We start from the raw sequence: 25,639 nt of genomic DNA, 5'->3' as shown, positions 1-25,639 counted from the left end.
CGCACGTAGAGTCAGCCGGAGAACTACAAACAATAGAAGCATGCCAAGCAACAGTACAACAAGTTCTGAGGATGGCGGCAATGGCCACTGAAATTAATAGAATAAAGAAGAAAAAAGCAGTTTCTCCATATTTATAAATTGCTTACATTTTATGTTTTACAATTATTCTCACTATTAATACAATCCCTATGTATGTAAACTACAACTGGAGAGAAAAATCTCCTGCCCCTTTAATATGGGAGAAGAATGTTCACGTAAAAATTCTTCTTCTTAAGACTACATATTCTCATTGACGATTAAAATCAAAACAGAAAATATACAATAAACATGTGCGTGGTTTAACATAATCAATGAGATTTAGAGCAGATGAGCATAATCTATGCACAAATATATCACCATGAGTAAATAAATAATGGTGCAAGATATAGGGATTTACATTTATTAAGAACACAATGAAAGTGTTTCACATGTCTCAATACTTCTGATTGTACAGGGCTTTGTTTTTTAGATCGGTTTTTATAAAAAAAATAATACGTCCTAAAAATATATCTCTGACCTATCAATTAATTTTCTTCTTTGAAATTTCATGTACAATACATACCTATTAAAGCCCCTTTGGGATGATCACAGACATTTCTCATTTCTTCGTGCAGCCTCTGCTGGAATTCATACATTGTAGAAGCATCATGTGCTGAACCTGAAAATAAAAGTGACACCTCACTTTTTGGTGTTTGGTGCAAAGTCGGGCAGGTGCTCTGTATGAATAAAAGACTGGGAAATGAAAGATTATTACATCTAGGCCTATTAGTGCTATCGTGGAGACATCAGAAGCGTACTTGTAATCCACTTTAAATTTAAATTAATAATCTTTTCTGTTCCAAGATTACTGACATAAAAGCTTACATCTATGATCGTTATGGGGGCCTGATCCAAACTACAACTAAGCCTACGTGACAAGTCTGATCATTGGTAAACCTTAGACCAATAAGAAGCCCCGGAAGGCAGTAGATGTGTGTCGAAGTATACCTTCAGAATACCCATAGTCTTTAGCAAAATCTTCGTAAATATCTTCCAACATTCCATTGAACCTTGACTGAAACTCATCTAAGTTTGGAGCGACTGACGAAGCTGAAAGAAAATATGACATTATATCACTCTCAGAAACAAAAACTCACAGTCTTAACATGAGAAGAATGGCAAAAGGGAAGACAGTGTAACTATATCGAAAACTTGGATTACTAGCTACATATTTGCATTCTTAATCTAATTTCAATGCACTTCCCTTTTTTCTAGTCGTTGAGAATCAGGATACTTAATGCAAAATGAATTCCTTTTAATAGTTACTGATCAGTCTTATAAATAATAATATTAATAAAAACTGTTTGCTTCTTTAGCAGTTAAACTTCTTTAATAATAACATTACTACTGAGAATATTTTGTTCTTGTAGTAGTGGCTAAAATTCTCTACAGTAGAAACTGCAATTTAATGTTCCCACATTTGACATTCTTCGATATTATAGATCAATCTTCATGGTCCCAATCAGTATGCCGACCAAGGGACAAGCTTTTACAGGTACTGGTCCATCCACTTGTTTTCATCTTTTCTTTATCCTCCCTGATTTAACATGTAAGGAATATTTTATAAAAGAAAATTGGTAGAACATTAGGGGTCACAAATAAAACAAATGGATGCCATTACCAGTCGAATTTTCTTCAACTTTCTTCAAGCACTATACTGGACCCATTTTATTGAATGGTCGAAATTCCCAAAGTTGCTTAACTACAATAAATAATGAATACCGCAGTTCACAATTCCAAAATAGCTGCATAAATTGAACTTCAAATTTCTAGTCATCGCAAATGATAATGATAAATTAATAATAATTGTATGATGATAATAATAACAATACACTCTCGCATAATTTTATCACATTTAGCATAATTTAAGAGTTGAAACAGCATCTTTATCAGGAGATTGGTATTGGCAAAGCTGTCCTCAATCCACACACGACAGGCCGGGAGAGCTTGCAGCTAACATTATAAATGCAATGGCTGGTACAAAGTACAAGTACAAGCGATACGTGTGACTGTGTAATTGAATGCATTTTCGAAAACATTCCTCGGTCAGTTTACCATAATAGTTTTTCTTGTATGTACGCATTGTTTGCATTGTAGAATTATTTTCCTGTAGTTTACGGTTATTACAAGCATAAGAAAACATTTTTGTCTTTGTGACTTTTCAGGAGAACACACGCTCCTTTCATCAGACATTTATTTTCATTTTGACTAAAGATACAGTTATAACAATGGTTACTAATTTTTTAAACAAAAAGAATCCCTTAAATAATGGATGTTGTCTATGTTACATTGTTGTAATATAGCAACTTAACTGTGAAAAGAAGCAGTCTGTTTTATTTTTATTTCAGATTATTATTATTATTATTATTTAATTATGAATCCCAAATATCATCAGGTAATTCAAGGAGCGTGTGTTCTCCTGAAACGTCACAAAGAAAAAACTGTTTTCTTATGCTTGTAATAACCGTAAACTACAGGAAAATAAGTTTACCATAATTTCCTACATCCAAAAAAATCAATGAGTCACCACTGGATGAGAGTTCTTGCTTGTGTTCCTTAACCATTTTATTTACATGTGAATAAGATAGATACAGCTTGACCAAAATATTCTTAAACCCTGCAGCACTATAGTTACAAGGTTCACAGGCACGAGAGAATGGGAAGCACGAGGAGATAACAAATGACTATGTACTTTAGTTTGCAAGTTGGCCGGGAGCATTCTAACCTTGGTTAAGCTGCACATGAGTTACTAACAGGTAGGGCAGAGGAGGCAATCACCCCCTGAGACCTCCAAAATAAACAGTAAGTTGTCTATTAGTATAAGAGTAAACGGCAATCTCCGTTTCACTTTGATGTCTTCTCAAAAATAAGCACCCATCCTTGGAACATCTGATTGATTGATTTGGTTTATTTGACTTCACTTTCCTGCCAGTTTTGGCTAATCTCAAAGATGATATGATGAAACAATGAATGTTCACTCACAAGGTCACCCATGTCTGGGCTGGGATTTGAACCTGGGACCTCTGGTGTCATGGTGCTGTGTGCTAACCACTCTGCCACAGAGGCCAGCGGAACATCTAAAGGAACTTTCAAACTGAAGTGACAAACAAGAAGCAACATGCAACATGGAGATTTCACACTGAATCAAGAAGGCCCAACAGACTGGAATATACACTTTCCTCTCCAGGCTATAGAAAAGCATTCACTGCTCATGCACTACCAATAGAGCAAGACAGCCCAGTCCGAGTGACACGCAAGTGACAAGTGACATGTACAGCTTGTCATGTTACTCCAGTAAGAAAGGTTGCATTTATTTCTGAATCTTTGTCTCCAAGTAACAAATTGATTGCGAACTCGATCTGACAGCTTCCTCATAAGTAACACTAAAACGATGACCCCCAACCCCCTTCCTGGTTGACCCATTCCAAGTTGTCTAAAACTAATAATAAATCATTAGTTACAAGAAAAAATTGATGGTTTTCCATCCTTTGATATACATATTATGTGAACTGATGGACCTTTCGGTTCTAAATCTAATAATAAATAATCACTTAATGTACAAACAGTCTGGATTTCCTAGACTGGCACACACCCTGTTAAAAAACTATGTTAAAGACATAATGTGCTATTATTCACATCCACAGACAATAGTTTGGATTAAATCATGTACCTTAGGAAATTCATCACAGTAAATAATATTCAAGAGAGAATTTAAGTTTACCTTGACTTTCCTTAGCACTTAAATTGACGAAGATGTCTTTTACCGATTCTTGTGCTCCCTTTGTAGAGTGATATTTCGACAAATGCAAAGCTTCAGCTGTAACACAAGCAGAAATTACTAAGTAATTCAGGAAGTAAAAATAATAGAAAGCAAGCCCAACTAACAAAATTCAAGTCAAATGAAATCAAAATCAATATAATATATTAGGGATGAGACCGATTAATCAGTACTCTATCGGTATCGGCAGATATAGGCATATTGGTGTATCGATAAAATTATTCAAAAAATGAACAGTCCTTATTGACTTCGTTGCATGAAAGAGTTTTGTTTTTATTTGTAGTTAAAAACTGCCAGGTTCAGTTGCTGCACCCTGTATAAGGATACCAAGATGCATTGATGCACAATCAATTTTGAAAACTAGTCTCTATGCTTACTAATTTGCAAAAAGAACTTACCTCTGGAACTTTCAGGAGCGTTCTTAACAAGATTACAAGAGTTCTGTACTGCCTCGTTCAAGCTCTTCTGTAGTTTTACTACAGCTGAGGGTGTAGTCCCATCTAAGAAAAAAAAAACACATGAACATGGATGAATAAGAATTTTTCTTGTATGTACGCTTTGCTTGCATTGTGGAATTATTTCTCTTGTAGACTACAGTTATTACAAGTATAAAAGCACAGTTTTTCGTTGTGACGTTTCAGGAGAACAGATGCTCCCTTCAAACTCAAAATAAATGTCTGATGAAAAGAGCATGCGTTCTCCTCAAACGTCACAAAGGAAAACTGTGTTTTTATGCTTGTATAACCGTAGAGTACAAGAGGAAATAATGAATATGGAGTTTACATATTCTAGACATCTTAGTTAACAGTATGGTATATTACACATGTACCTAAATACTATTTTAAGAATAATTTTGTATTTATTAACCACTATTTCTGTTATTCATAGGTGTAACTTTGCAGGAACAAGCAGGCACTTGCCCCCACCCCCTAAAATTTACAGGTTTATTAAAATGTACAAGTTAATAGTACTTTTTGTAAACCACCTGGAAATTGAGGAGCAATTATGAGTAGTATTATTTATGTTTTGAATTTGAAATGTTGGGTGCATCAGCACTCAGGCTATTTTGCACCTGTCACATTATACGGGGGTCTAGCCCCTTACCATAATTGAAATACACTATCTACCAAAAAGTAATTGGGCACCTATGATGGTGGTTAATTTAGTATCTAATTTGAATCATTTAGTATCATTTAGTGGGACCACTGGTGGTTGTTTGTGTCACAATGAACTCACAGGCATACTGTACAATACTAGACAATGAAATGCTCCCAACCTTGTGGCGTTTTTACAGAATGGACCCCTGTTACTTCCAGGATGACAATGTTAGGTGGCATGTTTCGGAGGTTACTATGCAGTGGTATGCCGACAACAATGTTCACCGATTGGTCTGGCTTGCACAGAGTTCTCATCTCAATCCCATAGAACACCTTTGGACTGGCGGGTGAGGTCTCGGGAGATGCGGCCAAATGCCATTGTCCAACCGAGTGAGATCTTGCAAGAGGAATGGTGACACATTCCAATGGACGTCCTCCACAAACTAGTCGAGAGCATGCCTGACAGAGTGGCTGCTGTTATAGCAGCAACAGATGTCTCCACGAGGTTCTAACAGGGTTCGCACCACCAGACAACCATTTTGTACACGTGCCCAATTACTTTTTGGTAGATAGTGTACATACAACATAGCTGTAATGTCGGAAGGACTAAAATATTCTTACTTTGGTTAAAAGCTGAGGCTGTAAGCACTTAGCACATAAGGACAAAACACACGACAAATCACACACAGCCCTACAAGGATTACACTGGCCATAGGCCCAGACACCAGAGCCTCGTTAGTCTGCAACATGCAGTCCAGGGTGTACTACGTGGAAGTGAGGTTGACATTTTCGTGTACTACTTGGAAGGGCCATCCCTTACAACCCTTTTTATGATTTAGCAAATGTAAGAGTTATTTAGCACAATTGCCTCGCATGCTATTCTTATTGAACAGAAACCTTTTTGCTTCTGGTGTTCAATAACTTCACACTGAGTTGAGCTCCAGAGCTGTGAAATATTGTAATAGATCTCTGAATTATTAATTAATAAATGACGACCCAACCTCTGTGGCCGATTGCTTAGCACAGCATGCTATGATGCCAAGGTTCGAATCCTGTTCTGGATATGGGTGCTCTCTGTGCTCTCTGCTCTCATATCATTGCTCATTCTTAACTTCGTCATTAGCCAAAAGTAGCAGAAAAGCGAAGTCAAATAAAGCAAATTAATCAATTAAATCAATGAAAATTATTTTTTTCAAAAAGGAGCTGTTGCAAGAAATAAAAATTTGAAGCAATTTTCTATATTAGCACAGCATTAGCATGCCAGTGACCTTGCCATTGTTAAATACTACAAAACTATACAATCATTCGCCGGCCCCCGTGGCGGAGTGGTTAGCACATTGCGCTATGATGCCAGGGGTTCCGAGTTTGAATCCTGGCCTGGGCACGAATGTTTGTGAGTGTCCATTCATCAATTTCATCATATCATCACTCATCCCCGTCTTTGCAAATTAGCCAGAAGTGGCACAAAAAGTGAAGTAAAACGAAGCAAAGCAATCTATATAATCATGCTTAATTTGAAAGTTGCTAATGTTATTCCCGTGCCAATGTTCGCCTGTTTCCTAGAACACAGTCATCTTTTTAAAAATGATACCTCTAGCACATCTTAAACTTCTGAAATTCTCCCTTGCTGTTCTTGATAGATCCTTATGCATTTCATTCAATGCTTGAGCAGTTGAGGTGCCTAAAAGAAAAGAAAATTATCTTAAAATATTGAACATTGAAACTGCAAAGATTTATCATATTACATTTTGATATCCTCAAATGTTTTCAGCACTATGCAACAAGTAGTGCATTAGTGGTGGGAGCCCCAATACTTTGACGTTTATCCAGCAACATGAGGACAATTGCAGAGCTGCTTGGAAACAATAGTAGCTGACTCTGGTCTTGAAAGGTGATGTGTGGTCAGCACGATGTACCTCCAGTCGTTGTTGTAGGTTTCCATGACCAGGTTAAACTACTCATTTCTAGCTTCCTAAATTCTTCACAATGCTGGATGGCCACTGGTCCCATACACAGGCCGAAATCTCATGAAAAGTTGTTATGCTTCTCCCAGGAGACTTGGACATGCGCACATCCTGTAGTCAGAACCCAAAGCTTGCACCTTAGACTGCATGGCAATGGTGGGGTAGAGAACCACATTTGTAGTAAATTCTCAGTTGTGTCATAGGTTCAATCCCAACTACTGGTAAAAGTAAATTTGTTCACGTGAACACACAAGAAGAGGTACTCTCTCAAAATGTAGTATTAGAGTAACTAGAGTTAAAAGCATGCAATGGATAATGCCCAATTAAAATTGCATGCATATACTACATCAAGTAGCGGCCCACATTAAAATTATAATGTACATAGTTTATATCATGAAGATGTAGAGATTACCTACACACCAATTGACTCAGATAAAACTTATACCTTCAGTAAAAAAAGTACCCAGAATTTGGCTGGTAAAAGTCCCACATTGGAGGTATCGAGAATTCATTTTGTCCGCACGATGGCAGCACTGTACTGAATGACCACGCAGAGGAGTAGAGTAATCTATCCATCAGTTTGTGCACAGCATCTGTTTATGTTAGTTGTGGTGACGAGTGTCCTGCGATTTGCAGAATCGAGACAAATATCGAGCAAACAATTTGTTTGAAATTTTGTGTTGCCAACGGACTGTCGTGTGCTGAATCGTTGAAAATTCTACAAAAGGCCTTTGGTGATTCGTGTCTGTCAAAAACACACGCGTACGCATGGTACAAGGCTTTCATAGAAGACAGATAAGTTCTTGCTGATTTGCCCCGTTGGCACCTTACACATCAACGACTGACAAAAACGTCGGAGAAATCAGGACAATGGTGCTTGAAAACTGGCGTGTGATTGTGAGAGAGGTGGCTCGTGAGCTTGACATATCACACATGTCCGTTCACAACATTTTGACTAATGTGTTGGGCATGAAACGCATCGTGGGATGACTTGTTCCGAAGGAGCTGAATTTCCTGCAAAAAGCACATTGCAGGGATGTTGCTGAAGACATGATTTCGCAAGTCTCTAGTGACTCAACCTTCATGAAACACATCATAATTGGTGATGAGTAGGGCTTGGAAGTTGAGGAAAAATCCTTTTTTTTCCTAGTGTCCAAAGACGAGGCCCAGTATAATATACACTGCTCTCCATAAATTAAGCAACAAATGGTGATCATCCAATAGAATCAAACACAAGGCCGGAGGGTGTACATATTTTATTTGTAACGAAAGTGACCGTTGTCTGACACTAATAAGGGATATGATCCCTAACGCATTCGTTGCTTTCTTTCAGCGTGCCCACCACTCTTCTTCTTTTTTCTCCAACTGTTTTCTCTTGTACCTCACATTTTCTTGTTGTTGCTTAATTTCTGGAGGGCAGTGTATGTTCATTTGGGTCATCGTAGGCCACAAAAAGGTGGGTTTTATTTGTCCTTTTTTGCCTTTTTCGGCATTTTTTGGCTTATTGGTCCTTTTTTAGGTCTTAATGGCTTTCTTTTTTTTGCAACTTCACCTTCTTTCGACTACGTTTTTACTGCCCATTCTCAATTCGAATCATCATCAGTTCATCACCTCTTAAACATCCTTTCTGTAGTAAAGAAATAGAAAAAAAAAAGAAATAAAGAAATATATTTGAACCATCCCTGAAATGAGAGAAAAACATTTTTGGACGACTGAAGCAGGTACGGTACAAGGTCCTTTAACCGTAACTTGTCTGGAAGGTCGCGCTGTAAGTGGCAACTTTCTCTTGTTTTGAAGCTTTCAGCACGGTGTATACGACCAGACAGCACGCGCCTGAAAAGATCTCAAGTCAGATAAGGAGGTGCCGCATATTCATTAAATATGTAATTAGAACTGAAGTTATTAATTAATTTGGATCACATTTATACGTCCTTTTTTCCATTTTTAAGTCCTTTTTTTTATATTTTTAGGTCTTTTTATAGGCCTTTTTCTTTTGGCAATTTATAGGTCTTCAACTTTCGAGCCCTAGTGATGAGACATGGATGTATGAGTATGACATGCAAACAGGTCAACAATCTTCAGAATGACACTTCGAAAATGAACCAAGACCCAAAAAAACACGCCAAAGTTGCTCAAAAATTAAGGTCTGCTCATTGTTTTCTTTGATTATCGTGGTGTTGTGCACTCAGAATTCTTTCCAGTGGGACAAACTGTGAATAAAGAGTTTTATGTGACCGTTATGAGACGTCTGTGTGAGAATGTTCGCCGGAAAAGACCAGAGTTATGGAAAAAGAATTCTTGGATTTTGCATCGTTGCACACATCGACTCTTGTTCGCGAGTTTTTGGCCAAAAACTCAACACATGTCCTCGCCAAAGCCCCATATTCTCCAGATATGGCTCAGTGTGATTTTTTTCTCTTTCTGCAACTCAAGTTACCACTTCGGGGAAGGCATTTTGAATCAATTTAATCCGTTAAAGGAAATTCGCAGAAGGAACTCAAGGCGATACCATCTTCTGTGTTTGAAAAGTGTTTTGAAGACTGGGTGAAGCGTTGGCATATATGCAACAAAATTAATGTTGATGATTAACCACGTATTTTGTGTTTTATTCACAAATTCTGGGTACTTTTTGTACATAGTCGTACACCCCTTCCTACAGACATAGTAAGGAAATGAACTTACCATTGGCGACAAATACCTGGACACCATCAGTAACAAATCTTTCGGATGATATCTCCTCTTCATGCACAGGCAATGAATGAGACCTTCTTCTTTGTTCTGCAGAGACTGATTGCTTTGAGGTGTGGTCCCGTAGATTGACACTTGAACGAGAAGAAGAAGAGCTTCGTCTTGACATTGCAGATAGGGATCGTTTATTCTTATTATTATATTTATGCAGCACAACACAGTCATTCATTGATTCCTTTTTTTGCCTGTAGACTGCACTAAAGTCTTGCACCATTTCTTCTGCTTCGTCACGATTAGAAGTGTATTTATGGTTTACAAGAAAACGAACGAGCGATTTTTCCAAAATTTCATCTTCATGGTTTGCCTTCTCCGGTGATAAACTCTGCTCAGAAGATTTTGGTATTTTCTTTTGAGATCTTTTGTGGCTTTCTAAATGCAAACGTACAGCTGAAGGTAAATTATTACGAACTTTTTTTGGACTTCTTTTTGAAGATGTTTGAGTCTTATTTTCTGCTTCCACAAAAGCAGCATCGGTTTGAGATTGTCTAGAATTGTGTGTTTCGAAAACAGTTTTTCCTCCACTGTTTGATGCTGAACGTGAACGAGTTGATTTTATTGATGGCTGCCAAGTAATATTTTTATCTTGCACTGCTTGCTCTGCAAAACCAGACGATGGTGATTCAGCTACACTTGCACTATTGTAATTCACGAAATTAGGATTAAACTGCTTAGATGCATCTAGTTCAAAATCAGTTCTCTTGTGAATATTAGGAGAATCGCCATGGTGCAACTGTGTGAACTGGTCAGAACTGATAGGTAACTTGTTCTTTATTCCTTGCTCACGGTTCCTGGATGATGTAAGTGAATGAACTGATATCACTGATGGCTGCTGAGTCTCTTTATCAATTCGCACTATTCGTTCTGCAGAACCGAGTGGTGGAGATTCTGTGACACTTGCATCATCATAATTCACAGAACTAGGAATGAAAACCTTAGAGACGTCTTTCTGAAAAGCAGTTTTTTCATCAGGACCCGATGGATCATGACGAAACTTGTTCAGGTAGTCAGAATACATGGGTAACTCGTAATCCATTTCTTGTTCACGACTTCTGGATTGCGGACGTGAACGACTTGATTCCATTGATTGCTTCTGAGCTACATTTTCAACTTGCATTTCTCGTCCTGGAAAACTGGGTAAGGGCGATTCAGTGACGCTCAATATATCGTCATTCACCAAATTCTGCAACTTAAACAGTTTGGAGATATAATTTTCAATAGTAGCTTTTTCATCAGGACCAGAAGAATTGTAATTTGGTAAGATACTTGGCTGGTCAGAATGCATGGGTAACCTGTAATACATTTCTTGTTCACGACTTCTGGATGCTGGACGTGAACGAGTTGATTTAATTGATGGCTGCTGAGCTTCGCTTTGAACTTCCATTTCTCGCTCAGCAAAACCAGGTAGGAGTGATTCAATGTCTCCCAATCTATCATCATTCATCAAATTCTGTGTGAACTGCTTGGAGATATAATTTTCAATAGCAGCTAAAGCATCACGACTTCTGGATTGTGGACGTGAATGAGTTGTTTTCATTGATTGCGGCTGATCATTTTGAATTTGCACCTTTCGCTCTGCAAAACCAGATAGAGGAGATTCAGTGCCACCCAAGCTATCACAATTCACTGAACTCTGCTTGAACAGCTTGGAGATATAATTCTCAAGAGCAGTTCTTTTGTCAGGACCAGAAGAATTGTAATTCTGTAAGTGACTTGGTTGGTCAGAACGAATGGGTAACTCGTAATCCATCTTTGGTTCATGACTGCGGGATGCTGGACGTGAATGAGTTGATTTTATTGATGGCTGCACTTTTTGCTCTGCAAGACCAGGTAGTTCACTGCAATTCACAGGACTTGACTTAAAGAGCTTGGAGATGTAATTTTCAATAACATTTCTTTCGTCAGGACCAGAAGAATTGTAATTGCGTAAGTGGCTTGGTTGGTCAGAAGAAACAGGTAACTCATAATCCATATCTTGTTCACTACTGCTGGATGGTAGACGTGAATGAGATAATATGAATGACAGCTGCTGGGCATCTTTTTCAACTGGCACTATTTTTCCTACAGAACCAGGAATGACACTATCATGATTTATGGAGTTTGGTTTGAATGACTTTGAGGTGTCTACTCCAAAAGTTGCTCTTTCATGAGGATGAGATGACTTGTAATGATGTAACCGATTCCGATGGTGAGGGCACCAATTCTGATTCCTTTCTTCCTCACAATTGATAGAAGGAGGATGTGAATGAGGTGCCCTTATTCTCCGTGATGCTTCAATTTTCTTCCCTACTTCTCCTCTTTCCTCTGTAAATCTTCGTGATTCAGGGACACTTCGATTACTGTAATGCGGTGAAGGATGTTCCGAGATGCCTGCTCCAGATAGAGATGTTTCCTCAGGTTGAAACGAATCATGACGCAACTGACTTAAATGCTCAGAGCAGACAGATAGTTTGTCACCCAACTGCCTTAATTCACCTAAAATACATCTACCCCTTTCTCTTTCGCTAGTAAATGCTTCTGATAAACCTTGCTCCATCTTTCTGAATTCCTTCCCTAGAACCTTTCCTACTCCTTTTCGAGATCGGAGGATTGCCTGCGAGTCGCAAACAAGTTTAGTTTTCCTGTGGCTTGATTTGCGTCCATTAACATCTTCCGTGTTTACGTCGATACCAAGTTGCTGAAGAAGACTATCAACGTTTCTGTGCTCAGGCGGTCGAACCTGCAATAACTTATTTTTCATTTCTGTTAGCTTCCTTAGTATTTCCTGCTTCTTCTTCACATTGTGCTGTGGCGCTTCTCTTATTCCTTCTTCGATCTCATCCAATTTCTCCACCATCTCGCTTCTCTTGATTGTGGATGAGGAAGAAATGTTGGACAAATTTTCTTCCAACTCCTGTAAGCCAGTCATTATATCCTCGCTCGAATCTTTGCTAGATAGGGTATAATCACTGAAATATGGTTGGGAAATTTCTTCAATATACTGAAATGGCATTTCCATATCTTCAGATGGTTGACTTACTTCTGTTAGGTTTTCTGGTGTGGATAAAACAGACTGTCTGTCTTTGTCATCACTCAATGATTTTCCTTTTGTATCAGTCACTGGCTGCTTCAGCGGTGGAACTTTCTCACCTTTATGAGCATGAACAGTTTCAAATTCCAATTTATCCCCTGTACCTTTCTTATGGTCCGTTGCTACCACCATCTTCGGCACCTCGGGCTGCAGCTTGAAATATGAATCAGTAGCTATGGTAACATTGTCACCAGAAGGCACAACCAATGGGCCTAAGGTACCGTGAATGTTTTCTGCTGAGGAACTCACCCGGAAACACTGAGATGACAGGCTGAGTTGAACTATAGGCCTCATCTGGCTACCAGCTAGGTCCTGCAGAGCATTTGGACCGAGAGCGGAAGCCACGACAGCAAACGCAACAAAGTTGGCAGCATCGGGTGACACCTTTGACATATTGCTAAACATGACAGGCAAACTCCCTGTCACAGCTTGATGACGTCCGTTAAAGCTGTTCTGAGTCGCCTTAATTTCAGCAGGTGAATAAACAGAGACGGGTGACTTTTCTTCAGGTGAAGAGTGGATCATTTCTTCTGCTTCTGAAAGAATATCTCAAAATGGAAAAATCATAGATTAAAAATGGTGTCAAGATGATAATCATTTACAATGAAAGGAAAGAGCATTGTAGACTTTCAACGTAATCTAGAAACTGACTACAAATTACAGGGAACCCTAATTTTATGCAGTGGCAGATTAACAATGATCTCTGACAAGAGGGAAGTTGATTCTGTTTTTCCAGATGCCATCAGCTAGGTTCATTCACAGTTTTGTGTAAATTGGTAATTTACCAATCTCAGATGAGGAATCAAAAGTGCTGATTGTCATTTCATATGTCAAAGTAAGGCAACGCTTGTCATTTAATATTATATTAATTAAGGATTTATCATGAGTTTTAGAGCCTCATTTAATTGTAAGGTCATGCATAGATGAAAGGTAAGGGGAATGAACAAGGAATGTCACAAAACCAGTTTTTGGAGAAAACAACATTTTAATCCTAATCTTGCCTATGTTCTTTCCCAGCACCTCAAACATTCAATCGTCTCTTACACACACATTTCTCATTTCATTCTAGTGGTTTTTGTACAGTTGTTTAGTACCAGTTTTAACCAACAGAATGAGCTGTAAACCTCAAAATCGAAAAAATGGACATTTCTTGTTTTTTCCCCTTCCCCTTCAGATGTGCCTTACATTTGATGCCAATTTAGATTCAAAGAAATACGGTCTGTAATAATTTTATTAATACATGGAAGCAAATTACTAACTTTATCCACGAGACTTACTTAAAATGATTTTATTAATTACTTAGTAAAGAAATAAGTTCCCAAGTGGATGGTGACAGGGCCACCAAAATTAAAAGAACCAATACGAGTAAGCCTCGTGGATAAAGTTAGTAATTTGTTTACGTGTATTCATTCTGCTACTGTGTATTTTATTCTGCAAGTATGAATAATATTTTTTTTATTAATACAAGGGCTGATTTTTTAGTAGTGGCAACTATTTATTTTCTAGATACATAGCATACATACATGGTTCTAAGTTTTACAGGCCTTTGATGTAGTCCCCAGTGTTGAGTACAACATGTTGCTAGCAATGTGGAAAACGTCGGATGCCATTGGCACTGCCTAATCCATTGATAGTGTGAAGAGAGCTTTCTACTGCCAGAAGAATGTCTCGAACTGTTCGGAAGCGAATCCCACGAAGTGGTTCCTTCATCTCAGGGATGAAGCCTGTTGCAGTCCATGGTGACACTGTCGTGCTGTGCGACCTCTAGCACATTCAGTTTTTAACCAGCTCCGCTGCTCCTGCTTCGTAAACATCACGACTGCACACCGCGATCGCTCCCACACAAATGATTTGTTCTTGTTGTCACTGTGCATGGGCATGGAGTGGGAAGCGTGAGTTCATTTGCTCTGAGGGAGGGTATGCATGTAACTAACCTTTGGTATAAACGACATTGCATGGCGTCGCTACAGCATAGTTGCCACTACTAAAAAAAGCAGCCTATGTATTTTTTAATTTTACGATCTTGAGGAAGCAAATTTATCTTCAGAGAAGAAAAAATATCATGAGGAATGGCGGATTCACAATGAAATATTAGAATATGTTCAATAATATGGATGCTTTATCCTATAGTGGATTTAAGCTGGGACTACAACCTCTACAAATACGAGGGCCACTATTTATATTTTGAGCCTTGGCAACACTGATTGAAGTTAGGCGCGATTTGACGTTTGCACGGAATCGTCTGGCATTATTGACCATAACCTACTTCAAATGTTTTGTCAATAGCTTCATTTGTGTTGTTTATGTTGCCTTGGAGATTGCGCGACAACAATAAAATGGAATTAACTCGTGAACATTTTCGTGCGATGATTTTTTATGATTTTCGACATGGATTATCAAGACAAGAGTGCATTGATCAACTTACTTCCACATCTGGCGATGAAGCCCCATCCTTTGCCACTGTGAAACACTGGTATAACGAATTTAATCGTGGCCGCCATTCGCTCACCAACCAGATTCGCGAAGGTCGTCCAAAATCAGTTGTTGTTCAAGAAAACGTTGATGCTGTGCAAAACTTAATACTGCAAGATCGTCATGTGACATACTGTGAGATTGAGGCAACCATAGGCATTAGTTCCACCAGCATATATAAAATATTACATGATCATTTAGCTGTGAGAAAGGTATGTTCTCGTTGGATCCCACACAATTTGACAAAAACTCAAAAAGACGCTCGCGTCAATTGGTGCAAACAAATGCTCAATAAATACAATCGTGGTGCTTCAAAAGACGTATATAAGATTGTAACAGGTAACGAATCATGGATATATGCATACGAGCCGGAACGTAAACAGCAGTCGACTGTATGGGTGTTTCAAGATGAACCCAATCCAACAAAAGTTGTTCGCGCTCGAAGCACATCGAAACAAATGGTCGCCTGTTTTTTCGGGAAAACTGGTCGTGTGGCAACTGTGCCTTTAGAGGAACGTAGAACGGTCAACTCTGAATGGTACACAACAATTTGTTTGCCAGAGGTCTTCGGTCAAATACGGAAAACAAACAAACGCCGTCGGATCATTCTTCATCAAGACAATGCCAGCTGTCACACATCTCATCTAACAACCGACTTTATGAACAGTCAAAAAATCGAATTGATGGGTCATCCGATGTACAGTCCTGATTTGGCACCCAATGACGACTTCTTGTTCCCGAATGTCAATAATAACTTGCGTGGACAACGATTTTCGTCAGCGGAAGATGCCGTTGATGCGTTCAAAAACCATATTATGGAGGTGTCTCAAGAAGATTGGAAAAACTGCTTTGACAAATGGTTCGAATGGATGCAAAAGTGTATTGACCATAAAGGAGAATACTTCGAAAAACAATAAAGCAGTTTTCAACGCCAAATTCCTGTTTTTTCATTGTTAGGCTCAAAATATAAATAGTGACCCTCGTACAATGACTCATAATAGATCAATTCCATAAGAATCTATGTATTGTACTAGAGTGCTGTAGGAAGAGCATTTCACTCGAGCACCAAATAGTTTGCACAGGCGATGCTAGATAGTGCATGGAATCGAGAGCTTCTTTGCTCGAACAAATAACACTCAAACAGGCAAAACGAGAGGTATATGCCCAAAGACCTGTAGTACACGTATAACTGTAATTTGTTTGTGGTAGTGGGCCCTTAAATATGGACTGTGAGTTGAAAGACGCAGTGAAATTGAAACTTAAGTTAACATAGTCATTATCTCTATATTTCAATGTACTTATAATCTCTTACCAATACAGGGTTATATGTAAAGGAAAAGATAATTGTGGGCTGAAACTGCCAGGGTGGCTATTTTGCATATATGTGTCTACAATTATTGTCACATTAAAATGATAATCCATTGTAAATGTGGAGAATTGAAGGAGTACGGGCAAGAAAAAGTGATTCCATGCAATACTCTGTTCAGGATTTGTTACAACCTGTCATATTTTCCACGCTAGCAATCACTCTACAGTTTTGGCGCAAATGAGAAACAAGTTGTCTGCTGGACAGCAAAGAGCGAATGGAAGCCAGAAGAGAGTCACTTGTGCAGACACTGTTGCCACGTTGCGGTCCAACTCCCATGTGTTTTGTTTGTGTCTGCAAGAAGCTTGTTCTATAAGTGTGATGTTGATTAGTGTAGTATTAAATTTGTGCATATCTTATGCGCAACCTGACCTCGTTTATCACCGTGGGGTTCACTTTGTCTAGAGTGGCACCGCCACGTGGTTTCTGCCAATGATCGGTAAGCACAGGAAATGTGATAACGTGTACCAAATGCGATATAGTATGTACACTAAGATAAGTTCACATTAATGATGACAGAGTGAAGAATACCAACCTTTGGAGTTGGAAGTAGTCTCTCCAGCTTCCATCACCCGGTTATTGACATCATTTTCTGACTCTGAAACTTCCGACATGCTGTCACATGCAAAAAGAGATTCTACTGTTGACTTTGATGAATCTGTTGTCAACGATGCACTAGAACTAGAGCTGTTATATGATTTCAGGGAAAGTACTTTGCATGCCTCCTGTTCAGGCTTCTGAGAATCGACTGATCGTAGTGCGGAAATTCTTGCTTCGAATGACCTGGCCTTGTGACAGTTCTTATGCCGCTTCTTGATGCTTCCATCTTTCTCTGAGACAGCCGTTGCTGCTTTATCATGTAGACCACACAAGCAGACAAAACTCTTTGTACTCGAAGTGTGTGACAGAGGATTTGTATCTCCGTTCGTTACAGCTTCCTGTGCTTTCGTAACTTCCGTACCACCAGCTGTAACAACAGTGTAGCTGCCATTAAGCTCTGATGCCCTTCCTAAACTCTTCGTACGTCGTTTAGAGCCTGCTTGTGACTTGTTCCCTTCTTCCGTAACTCTTTTGGCTCCAGGAAAGACTGTGTAGCTGGCACCAGATTTCGTCAGTTTAGTGGAAATTTCATGGTCACCTACAGCATTAGATGTCACTGCATTATCGTCCGTATCTGAACCCGAAACTGACACCAGTATGAAACCACCACTTTGCAGTCGTGCCAGACTTGATTTAGACTTGCTCTCTACTGGCCTAGTATCTTCTGCCATGTTTCCTTCCTCCTGCCCAACTTCTTTCATTTTTACAGGCTTTCTAGTTCTGGAATGAATTAATATAAAACAATAACATATTTGTATTTATTGACATGTTATCAAATCAAATCATACAAGGGTTGATCAAATGAAAAGGTACGAAACGTCGTAACAATGGAATCGTTTATATAATACCGATGCCGCGATGGGAGAACGTAGCGTGATATGTAGGGGAGTGATTGTAGTCGCCACGCGGCATCAGAGCATGCAGGGGAACGCGCATGCAGAGGCTCCAATACAGAGCGCCGTCCAAGTGACGCGGCAGTGCGTGTTCGTACAGGATGGCGTTAACATTGGCAAATTCGACTGTTGAGGAGCAGCGAGGCGTTATCCGTTTTCTGACAGCGGAAGGTGTTAAACCGGCCGATATTCATCGCCAGATGGTGAACGTTTACAGGGAAGACGAACGACCGGGGGTGCTCATGGAGGGTGTGGTTCTGCTCCATGATAACGCACGTCCACACGTCTCCAGGGTCACACACGCGGAACTGGCCAGGTTCAAGTGGGAGCAGCTAGACCATCCGCCCTACAGTCCGGACTTATCCCCCTGTGACTTCCATGTGTTTGGTCCCCTGAAAAAGCATCTCAAAGGAAAGCACTTCACCTCGGACGATGAACTCAAGGATGCTGTGAAGGACTGGGTCGCGTCACGGCCAAAGGAATTCTGGGAAAAAGGAATCATTCGGCTCGTTCATCAATGGGATCAATGTGCTCAGGCCTATGGAGGATACCTTGAATAAAGTATTCATTTACACTGACAGTGTCGTTTTGTACCTTTTCATTTGATCAACCCTTGTAGCTTATGCCACAAATATATTAACTTGAAATCTCAAACAGCATGAATCCAATAACAATTAAAAACTATGGTTGAGTCAATGTCAGTACCATGTATTGGTAGTAACTAACACTGGTGGTATTGGTACCAAAAAGTATTGGTTACAATTTAATCACAAATACAGTGGAATCCCGATTTTGTGTTCATCTATTTTTTTACATTTTCCTGCATTATAATTTTTTATAATTTTAATTTTTTTTCAGCTTGGTCCCCTGAAAAATGTAAAATAGGTTCCACTGTACTTTTCTTAGCTTAAGAAGTGATGTATTCTCAAAATTTGACCTGGTTTACCACAACAATTATTATTTATTGTATATCTTTATTATGCAGCCCACCTAGATTAATTAGATGTACAAAGGTAAATCAAAAAGTAAGATGAATTTAGCTGTATTGTTTTGCATGTGTAAAATTATAATTTTTGTATGTTGTAGGTGTCTAGGTGTAGTACATCTGACAGCCACCACAGCGTAGCACATTGTTTCTTCCGTTGAATAGGCCAGTCGAAACATGGCGCAGCCGTAGTGTCATTCCACTGTGTTTTGGGACCGTCTCGGTGTTACTCATGTGGAGTTCCTGCCACAGGGTACAACAATTACAGCCGAGAGGTACTGCCAAGCTATGGATAGACTTAAAACCGCCATACGCCAAAAATGCAGAGGAGCACTACAACAGGGTGTGATGTTCTTGCACGACAATGCGAGACTGCATACAGCATGCACACATCGGTGTTTACAAGTAGGAGGTTCTTAAACACCCTCCATACAGTCCCGATCTTGCCCTCTTGAACCCCTGAAGAAACACCTCCGTGGAAAACGTTTTGACACAATTGAAGCAGTGCAAGATGCTATGTTACCTGGCTCAACAGTTTGGAGCAAGAATTTTTTACGACCAGGATGGATGATTTGGTCTCCCGCTGGAATAAATGTTTGGACCGCAGTGGCGACTATGTGGAATTGTAGTGTGATACCATGTGCATAACATACTGGAGTTTCATATTTGTACTCATTCACATTTCGGAATAAATTCAATATTCACCTTACTTTTTGATTCTCCTTTGTGATAGAAATAAAACACCAATGCAGGCACGCAAGTAAAACAAAAATAGAAGTCCGACAATTACAAATTTTCTGGCAATTTCTATATTTTCCATAAAATCTTTATTTTTACCTAAAATTGGATCTGGATATGACAATACTTTAGACCATTAAAAGAAACAAAAACAAATCATAGGTATTAAATGGCAATGGAAAAAGAAGGAAAAATATAAAACATTAAAAAATACAATTTCAAGAATAACAGCAAACATACGTGGAAATGAACTAAACATACCTATGTGTTAAAGCTTGTTGTATTAAAAAATTATATTTATGGCTTTATGTAGAAATTATAGGTCAGAAAATCATTTATGTTGTAAAACAAGTTGGATATCAGTATCTTATGTAATATAATTTAAAATGTTGTTTGCCAATGGAATAAAAATGCCTAAAGAATAATATTTTTTATACATATGTATACAAAAGTGAACTAGTGAATTATGAGCCTTGGTCCTGTAAAATGTGCTGGAATGGAGTTTACATTGATTTCTTGTATTATGGCTGTATGCATCCATATTTGTAGAAAACTTACAACATAGTTAGTTTGAGATCAAATATATTATATGAAGGGGTGGAAAGAAAAGTTCACTGGTGATATTCGATGAAGAAATCAGGGTGAGGAAGCATTTAGTTATGGACCTATGCTCACTAGAATGTAAGAGTGTTTTTTTAGTGTTTTTTTATTTATTGTCACTGGTTCTTAATTATATCATTCATAGCGCCAAGTAGGACAAGAGTCAATGGAAAATAATGTCAAGAATAACAATCATAATAATAATAATTATTATTATTACTACTATTTGTTTGTTGAACATAACTGCCTAACCATACTCACCATAGTAACTTCTACTGATTGTTTTTAGAGAAAGACACTGAATCTATCTAACCTAATTCAATAAGAATTGTAAAAAAAAAAAAAAAAAAATGATAAATAGGCTTTCAGTATCTATTCATGCCAGAAGGACGGAATGGTAAATCTAAGGGTCAATGTAAAATCAAGTGAAAACAGGAGGAAGAAATGAAGAATGAACCTAACATCTAGTGTAAAATGAAAAGTTAACAGGGTAACAATCTGTGGGTAATGTCTCATGTGTTTGGTTGATGAAATATTATCATGTTACATCAAGCTAATTGACTGACAATCATTAAACGATTTTCTTCTGCCTTCTTGTCAATATACAAAGTTTAAAAATGCTCTCCATACAATTACAAATGTGCAAGTATATTAAGCAAATGCAAAGTTTTCCCATTTGGTACATATTATACACCAGTGCAGAAAGTGCAAGGGGACAACACTCTATTATATGAAAGTAACATTTAACAGCTCTGTTACTTCAATGCACCTTTTAATGTCTACTAACCAACAGAAATCAACTAAAGAATAGAAAATATTCAATAATTGTACTTTAAAAATAAGTGATATTACAGTGGGTAGTTACAATTTGCTTTGTTACTATGTGACATTCTACAGTATGATGCAATTGGCTTAGATAAAGTTTATAACCAAATAATATGCCCAAACTAAAAAACTGTAAACATTAGCTAAAATCTGATTAAGAAAGCTTGTGTTATTTACAGAATATGTCTAGATCTATTTTTATAGCTTAAAATCAGCAAATTGAGTGAAGATGTGTAGTAAGTGGAAATTGTTGCATGTTTCTGTCATACTTGTAATGTAATACAACCTACAACAAAATAAACTACACACAGTGAAAGCCCTTGATTTGATGTTTATTTACATAAAGAGTTTCTACACTATACCATTTACAGGCCCCGAGTTACTAGCTTTTGAAAATGCTAACACTTGCCTGGACACTTAAAAAATTCCACAGACTGCAGTGAATCATGAGATGAATCACATACTGTTCCGGTCCACCAGTACTGCACCCATATTATCAACAGCTTGCAACATGAAGCTGTATCATCTAAAAACAAAATGTAATTTGTTTAGTTAGGTTTAATTGTCACTTTGGAACAAGAATAATACCTTTTCAGTGATAAGACATTAAAAGAACAGATGGGATGCATCTTCGAAGTTACCTAGTCACATGGAATCAAATGTAAACAACACATTTTTACATCCAATGCAACTTCACATTAGCTAAAATTACATGCTGTACACAGTACTACTCAATTACTCTCCACCATTACTGATAACGTTTCCAATTAGCACCAATAACAGTATTTTACAAAGAACTCCAAATTAGTGTTATGATGCCAAAGAAGTTTATTCAATAACTTCAATTTTACTTTGATATTTATCTGCCACATGAATGTAATTGCAAAACAAAGGTAATTTAGTTCTAATTGGTGCTCATAATACTCACAGATCCTACAAGAAAAATTTTGAATCATACTGAAGTAAAAAATATATAGAAAAAGCTACCACATTGTATAATTTAACTGTACAAACTACATTATCTAAACATAAAAAAATAGAGCTTTGTTGATGGATGTCATAGCAATTAATTATTGTGATATCTTTCCACCAGCAACAATTAAGGTATTTCTATGAACACAAGAGGAGAAATATCCTTCTATTTTCACCCATATATTGACAACATATAAGCCATTTCCCCATTTCAGGTTTATTATATTAAAGTTAGCTGTAATGAAGAAATCATGTCAAATCTGCCATTCTGAAGGTATTTTTGACATTTCAGGATATGTAAAAGAAACTATCAAAGCCAATTTTACAAGGATTCACCAGGAATAAAATCAGTGTGATTACCAATTTTGTATAAATTTAGGTGCAGCTTTCAAAGAAATATGCAGGCAGAACACTCTCAATTTTCTTGTTACATCACTTACTTTCCTTGTCAGATGTATCGTACTCTGTCAAAATCATATTTAGCATTTACATCTTCTCATTGCATTCTATGAATTTAGAATGTTGTTTGGTTGTTAAGTTCACTTTATGCACAGTAAGGCTAATTGGGAATGGACCTACAGACTAAAGGTGGCCACAGTGGCTCAGTCGGTAATGCGTCTGACTACCATGCTAAAGGTCCTGGGTTTGATCCCTGGCCGGTTCAAATCCGGGAACTTTTCTAATGTTGGAAGCAGCCCCGGCACCCACCCAGCGTCGAATGACATGGGAACCTGGGGGAAACCCTGGGGGGTAAAGGCAGTCAGGGGCATGATTCTGATCACATCACCCCCACTCATGACTGGATCAAGAAAGTGTGGGGCGTTACCCCCACACCCCCTATATGCCTTCATGGCGTGGTGCTAAGCACAGGGGAACACTTTACCTTTTACCTACAGATTAAAGTGGGATCCGAACCAATATGTGCCTCCACCATGTATCGAACCCGGGACCCATTCATTACAAGGTGATGATGCTACCACTGCATCATCAGGGAGTAAGAGTGATGATTCTACATGGGGATGGGTTCATATCATTATGCAGTAATGAAAGCAAGTTCCTACGTACATTTTAATACACACAAAATTACAAAAGACAGCCAGGTTGAATTGATATTTACCTGCTTCGTTGTTGCACATCTTCACTAAGCTCTGCCCCAAGCAACTCTCTTCCTTCCTCTGTTTCTTGAACACCAATTCAATAAGCTTTCTCTCTTGCCTTCTTGTTTAATAACAAGCCTCATTCAAAAGTATGAATTGTAGCTTTCCTGGCAAGATGATTGGTTCTCAGGTTACCAATCAGGTTAATTTCGGAGTTAGCATCCAATGTTTCAAATGCATACATTGCTCTCATTACCAGGGAATGTTGATTGGATCCAAAGCGCAGTGGCGTATGCTGGGCTTAAAACCTGGGCTATCTCTTTATATCATAATGTTCAAATGGGAGGCTCTTTTTCGTTCAATTTCTTGGATTTTAAGGTGATGTGACATTGCGATTAAAATACATACATTACAATTTACTAATAATTATAAAAATATCACTGTTTCATTAATATAAAAACAATAAGGAAAACATTTCAAATATTTCATGGTTATTTATAAAATATACAGGCCCATATTGTGAAATATTTATGTAGGCCTACGTGCGAGAATAAAATATACGGGTATAATAAACTACTTACCTTTAATATTTAATTTGAACAGGAATTCCATTCTTCTCTTGGCAACCTCTGTGGTAAAATGGTTATTAGCACAGCGCACTATGATGCCAGGGGTCCTGGGCTCAAATCCAGGCATGGACATGGGTATTCTTTGTGAATGACCCTTCATGAATTTCATCGTATCGTCACTCATTCTCATCATCGCGATTAGCTAAAGTGGCAGAAGAGCAACGCAAAATAACAAATCAAATCCATTCTTCTCTTCTTTGCGATGCCAGAGGCCTACATCTTCACGATTTGAAGTTTATCCTCATGCAAAAGCTGAGCAAATTGTTTCGGCAATAGTTCGTTAATTATGTCATTCATTTTCGTTCACTACACGATGCAGCACAGATCATTCAAAACATATATAAGTAATTCACTCACTCAATACAGTAAGGAACCTAATTTTCTTAAACTTCCTTCAACGCGATTTCCACTCGCAAAATGCCCTTTGTCATCTCCGGCCAGTCAGTCTACCCCAGCCAGTCATAAACAAAGCAACAGAGGGGTTGAAAACATCGTAAAGCATGGTTGGTTGAAGGTCAGCGGCCTGCGAGTTCTGCATGTGTTCGATGGGACAACGTTGTTTTGGCCTAGAGGACAAATTCCCCATCACATGCCAGCCACTCTTTACCCGTTCCTGTAATAGTAGTTTAGTTTCAAAATTTCACTTACCGGGGAAAATCCCATGCTGATTAGTGCATTGGCATCGCTGTAAGGTTTTACCGCTGTTGTAAAACGAAGAGTTCGCTGTCTAAGAAGCCACTACAAATACGTCACCGACCGCCTCCAGGTGCTGGTCGGGGAAGAATTTAACCGCTGAAGCCTGGTGGTAGTTTTAAAGGAAAGGAGTCCATCCCCATGTATAGAGTGAGCACAAGGAAAACAAACCTTGGACGAAAAATCCCCACGCAGCCTTTTCTTCCCTTCAGCTCGGGCCATAAGGAAGCATGGTCCACTCTCCCACTCCTCTCCTCCCGGGAGTATGGTGCACAGGAGTCACGGGTTTTATACTATCATTTTTTCCAGCGGTCGTTGTTTGAGAGTGAAGCATCAGTCACATTTGATAGTCGATTATTTTCTGTATTTAATCTGGGCTTCGGCGATAGCTTAGGTAGCTTAGAATATACGTGCCTGCCAAAGCGCTCAAAACGTTGGATGCCAAATTAACCTAAGAACTCTTGTTTGAAGCCTCATTCAATAACCTTTCTATATGAACATCTGTTTAACGACCAGCCCCCTTTATACTGTGAAAAAATGCTCCACGGAGTAATTTTATATACAGTTTATTTGCATTCTTCACTCCTTCTCTATATATACAAGGTTCCAGTGAAGGTTGGGTTCACAACGCTCTACAAGGTTGCCTCTTGCTCTATTCAATGACATGCACTTTTAAGGACTTGTTCTACGAGTGCACTATTTATCATAGTGCTAACCTGCCACCACAGTTTATCATGCAGGAGTACCAACATACGGCGCAAATAAACCAGAACTTGCCTCTCAGTGCTCACCAACTGTAGGCTGCAATTGACAACATGAAAAATCCTCTCCCAGGTTCTAGTCGGAATAGGGGTATTCATATCTCCATGAAGGTAGTGATTGCTGCTACAACTGTTTTAAGCATTCCCATTGGCTGGTAGCATTTTGGGGTAGTAAATAATATGGTGGTTAGGTTAGGTTTCTCTTAGAAGAAATAGACGACGAAAAATGGTTGTAGCAGCAATACCGACCCTCCATGAAAGTTGGCCTGCCCTCAC

At 38.6% G+C, this 25,639-nt stretch overlaps 1 protein-coding gene across 2 annotated transcripts in view; it reads right to left on the bottom strand.

Moving 5' to 3' along the window:
- LOC146004676 (uncharacterized) overlaps positions 1-17,889 on the bottom strand; it is a 66,107-nt gene extending 48,218 nt beyond the window's left edge. Inside the window, exons 1-7 of one of the 2 annotated variants that reach the window (XM_083143599.1) lie at positions 17,106-17,889; positions 9,600-13,280; positions 6,545-6,634; positions 4,255-4,356; positions 3,800-3,895; positions 1,027-1,128; positions 602-697 (exon numbers count right to left, since the gene is read on the bottom strand). In XM_083143599.1, the coding sequence (XP_082999725.1) occupies positions 602-697; positions 1,027-1,128; positions 3,800-3,895; positions 4,255-4,356; positions 6,545-6,634; positions 9,600-13,280; positions 17,106-17,871 (4,933 nt within the window). In that variant the 5' untranslated portion in view covers positions 17,872-17,889. The remainder of the gene's footprint in view (positions 1-601; positions 698-1,026; positions 1,129-3,799; positions 3,896-4,254; positions 4,357-6,544; positions 6,635-9,599; positions 13,281-17,105) is intronic. The other variant, XM_083143600.1, reaches the window with a different exon arrangement.
- Positions 17,890-25,639: the final 7,750 nt, after the last annotated feature.

The sequence above is a fragment of the Lepisma saccharinum genome, chromosome 22 (assembly GCF_977018435.1).
Source record: "Lepisma saccharinum chromosome 22, izLepSacc3.1, whole genome shotgun sequence".
Classification (NCBI taxonomy): Eukaryota; Metazoa; Arthropoda; class Insecta; order Zygentoma; family Lepismatidae; genus Lepisma; species Lepisma saccharinum.
This window is presented reverse-complemented; position numbering and strand designations above follow the sequence as displayed.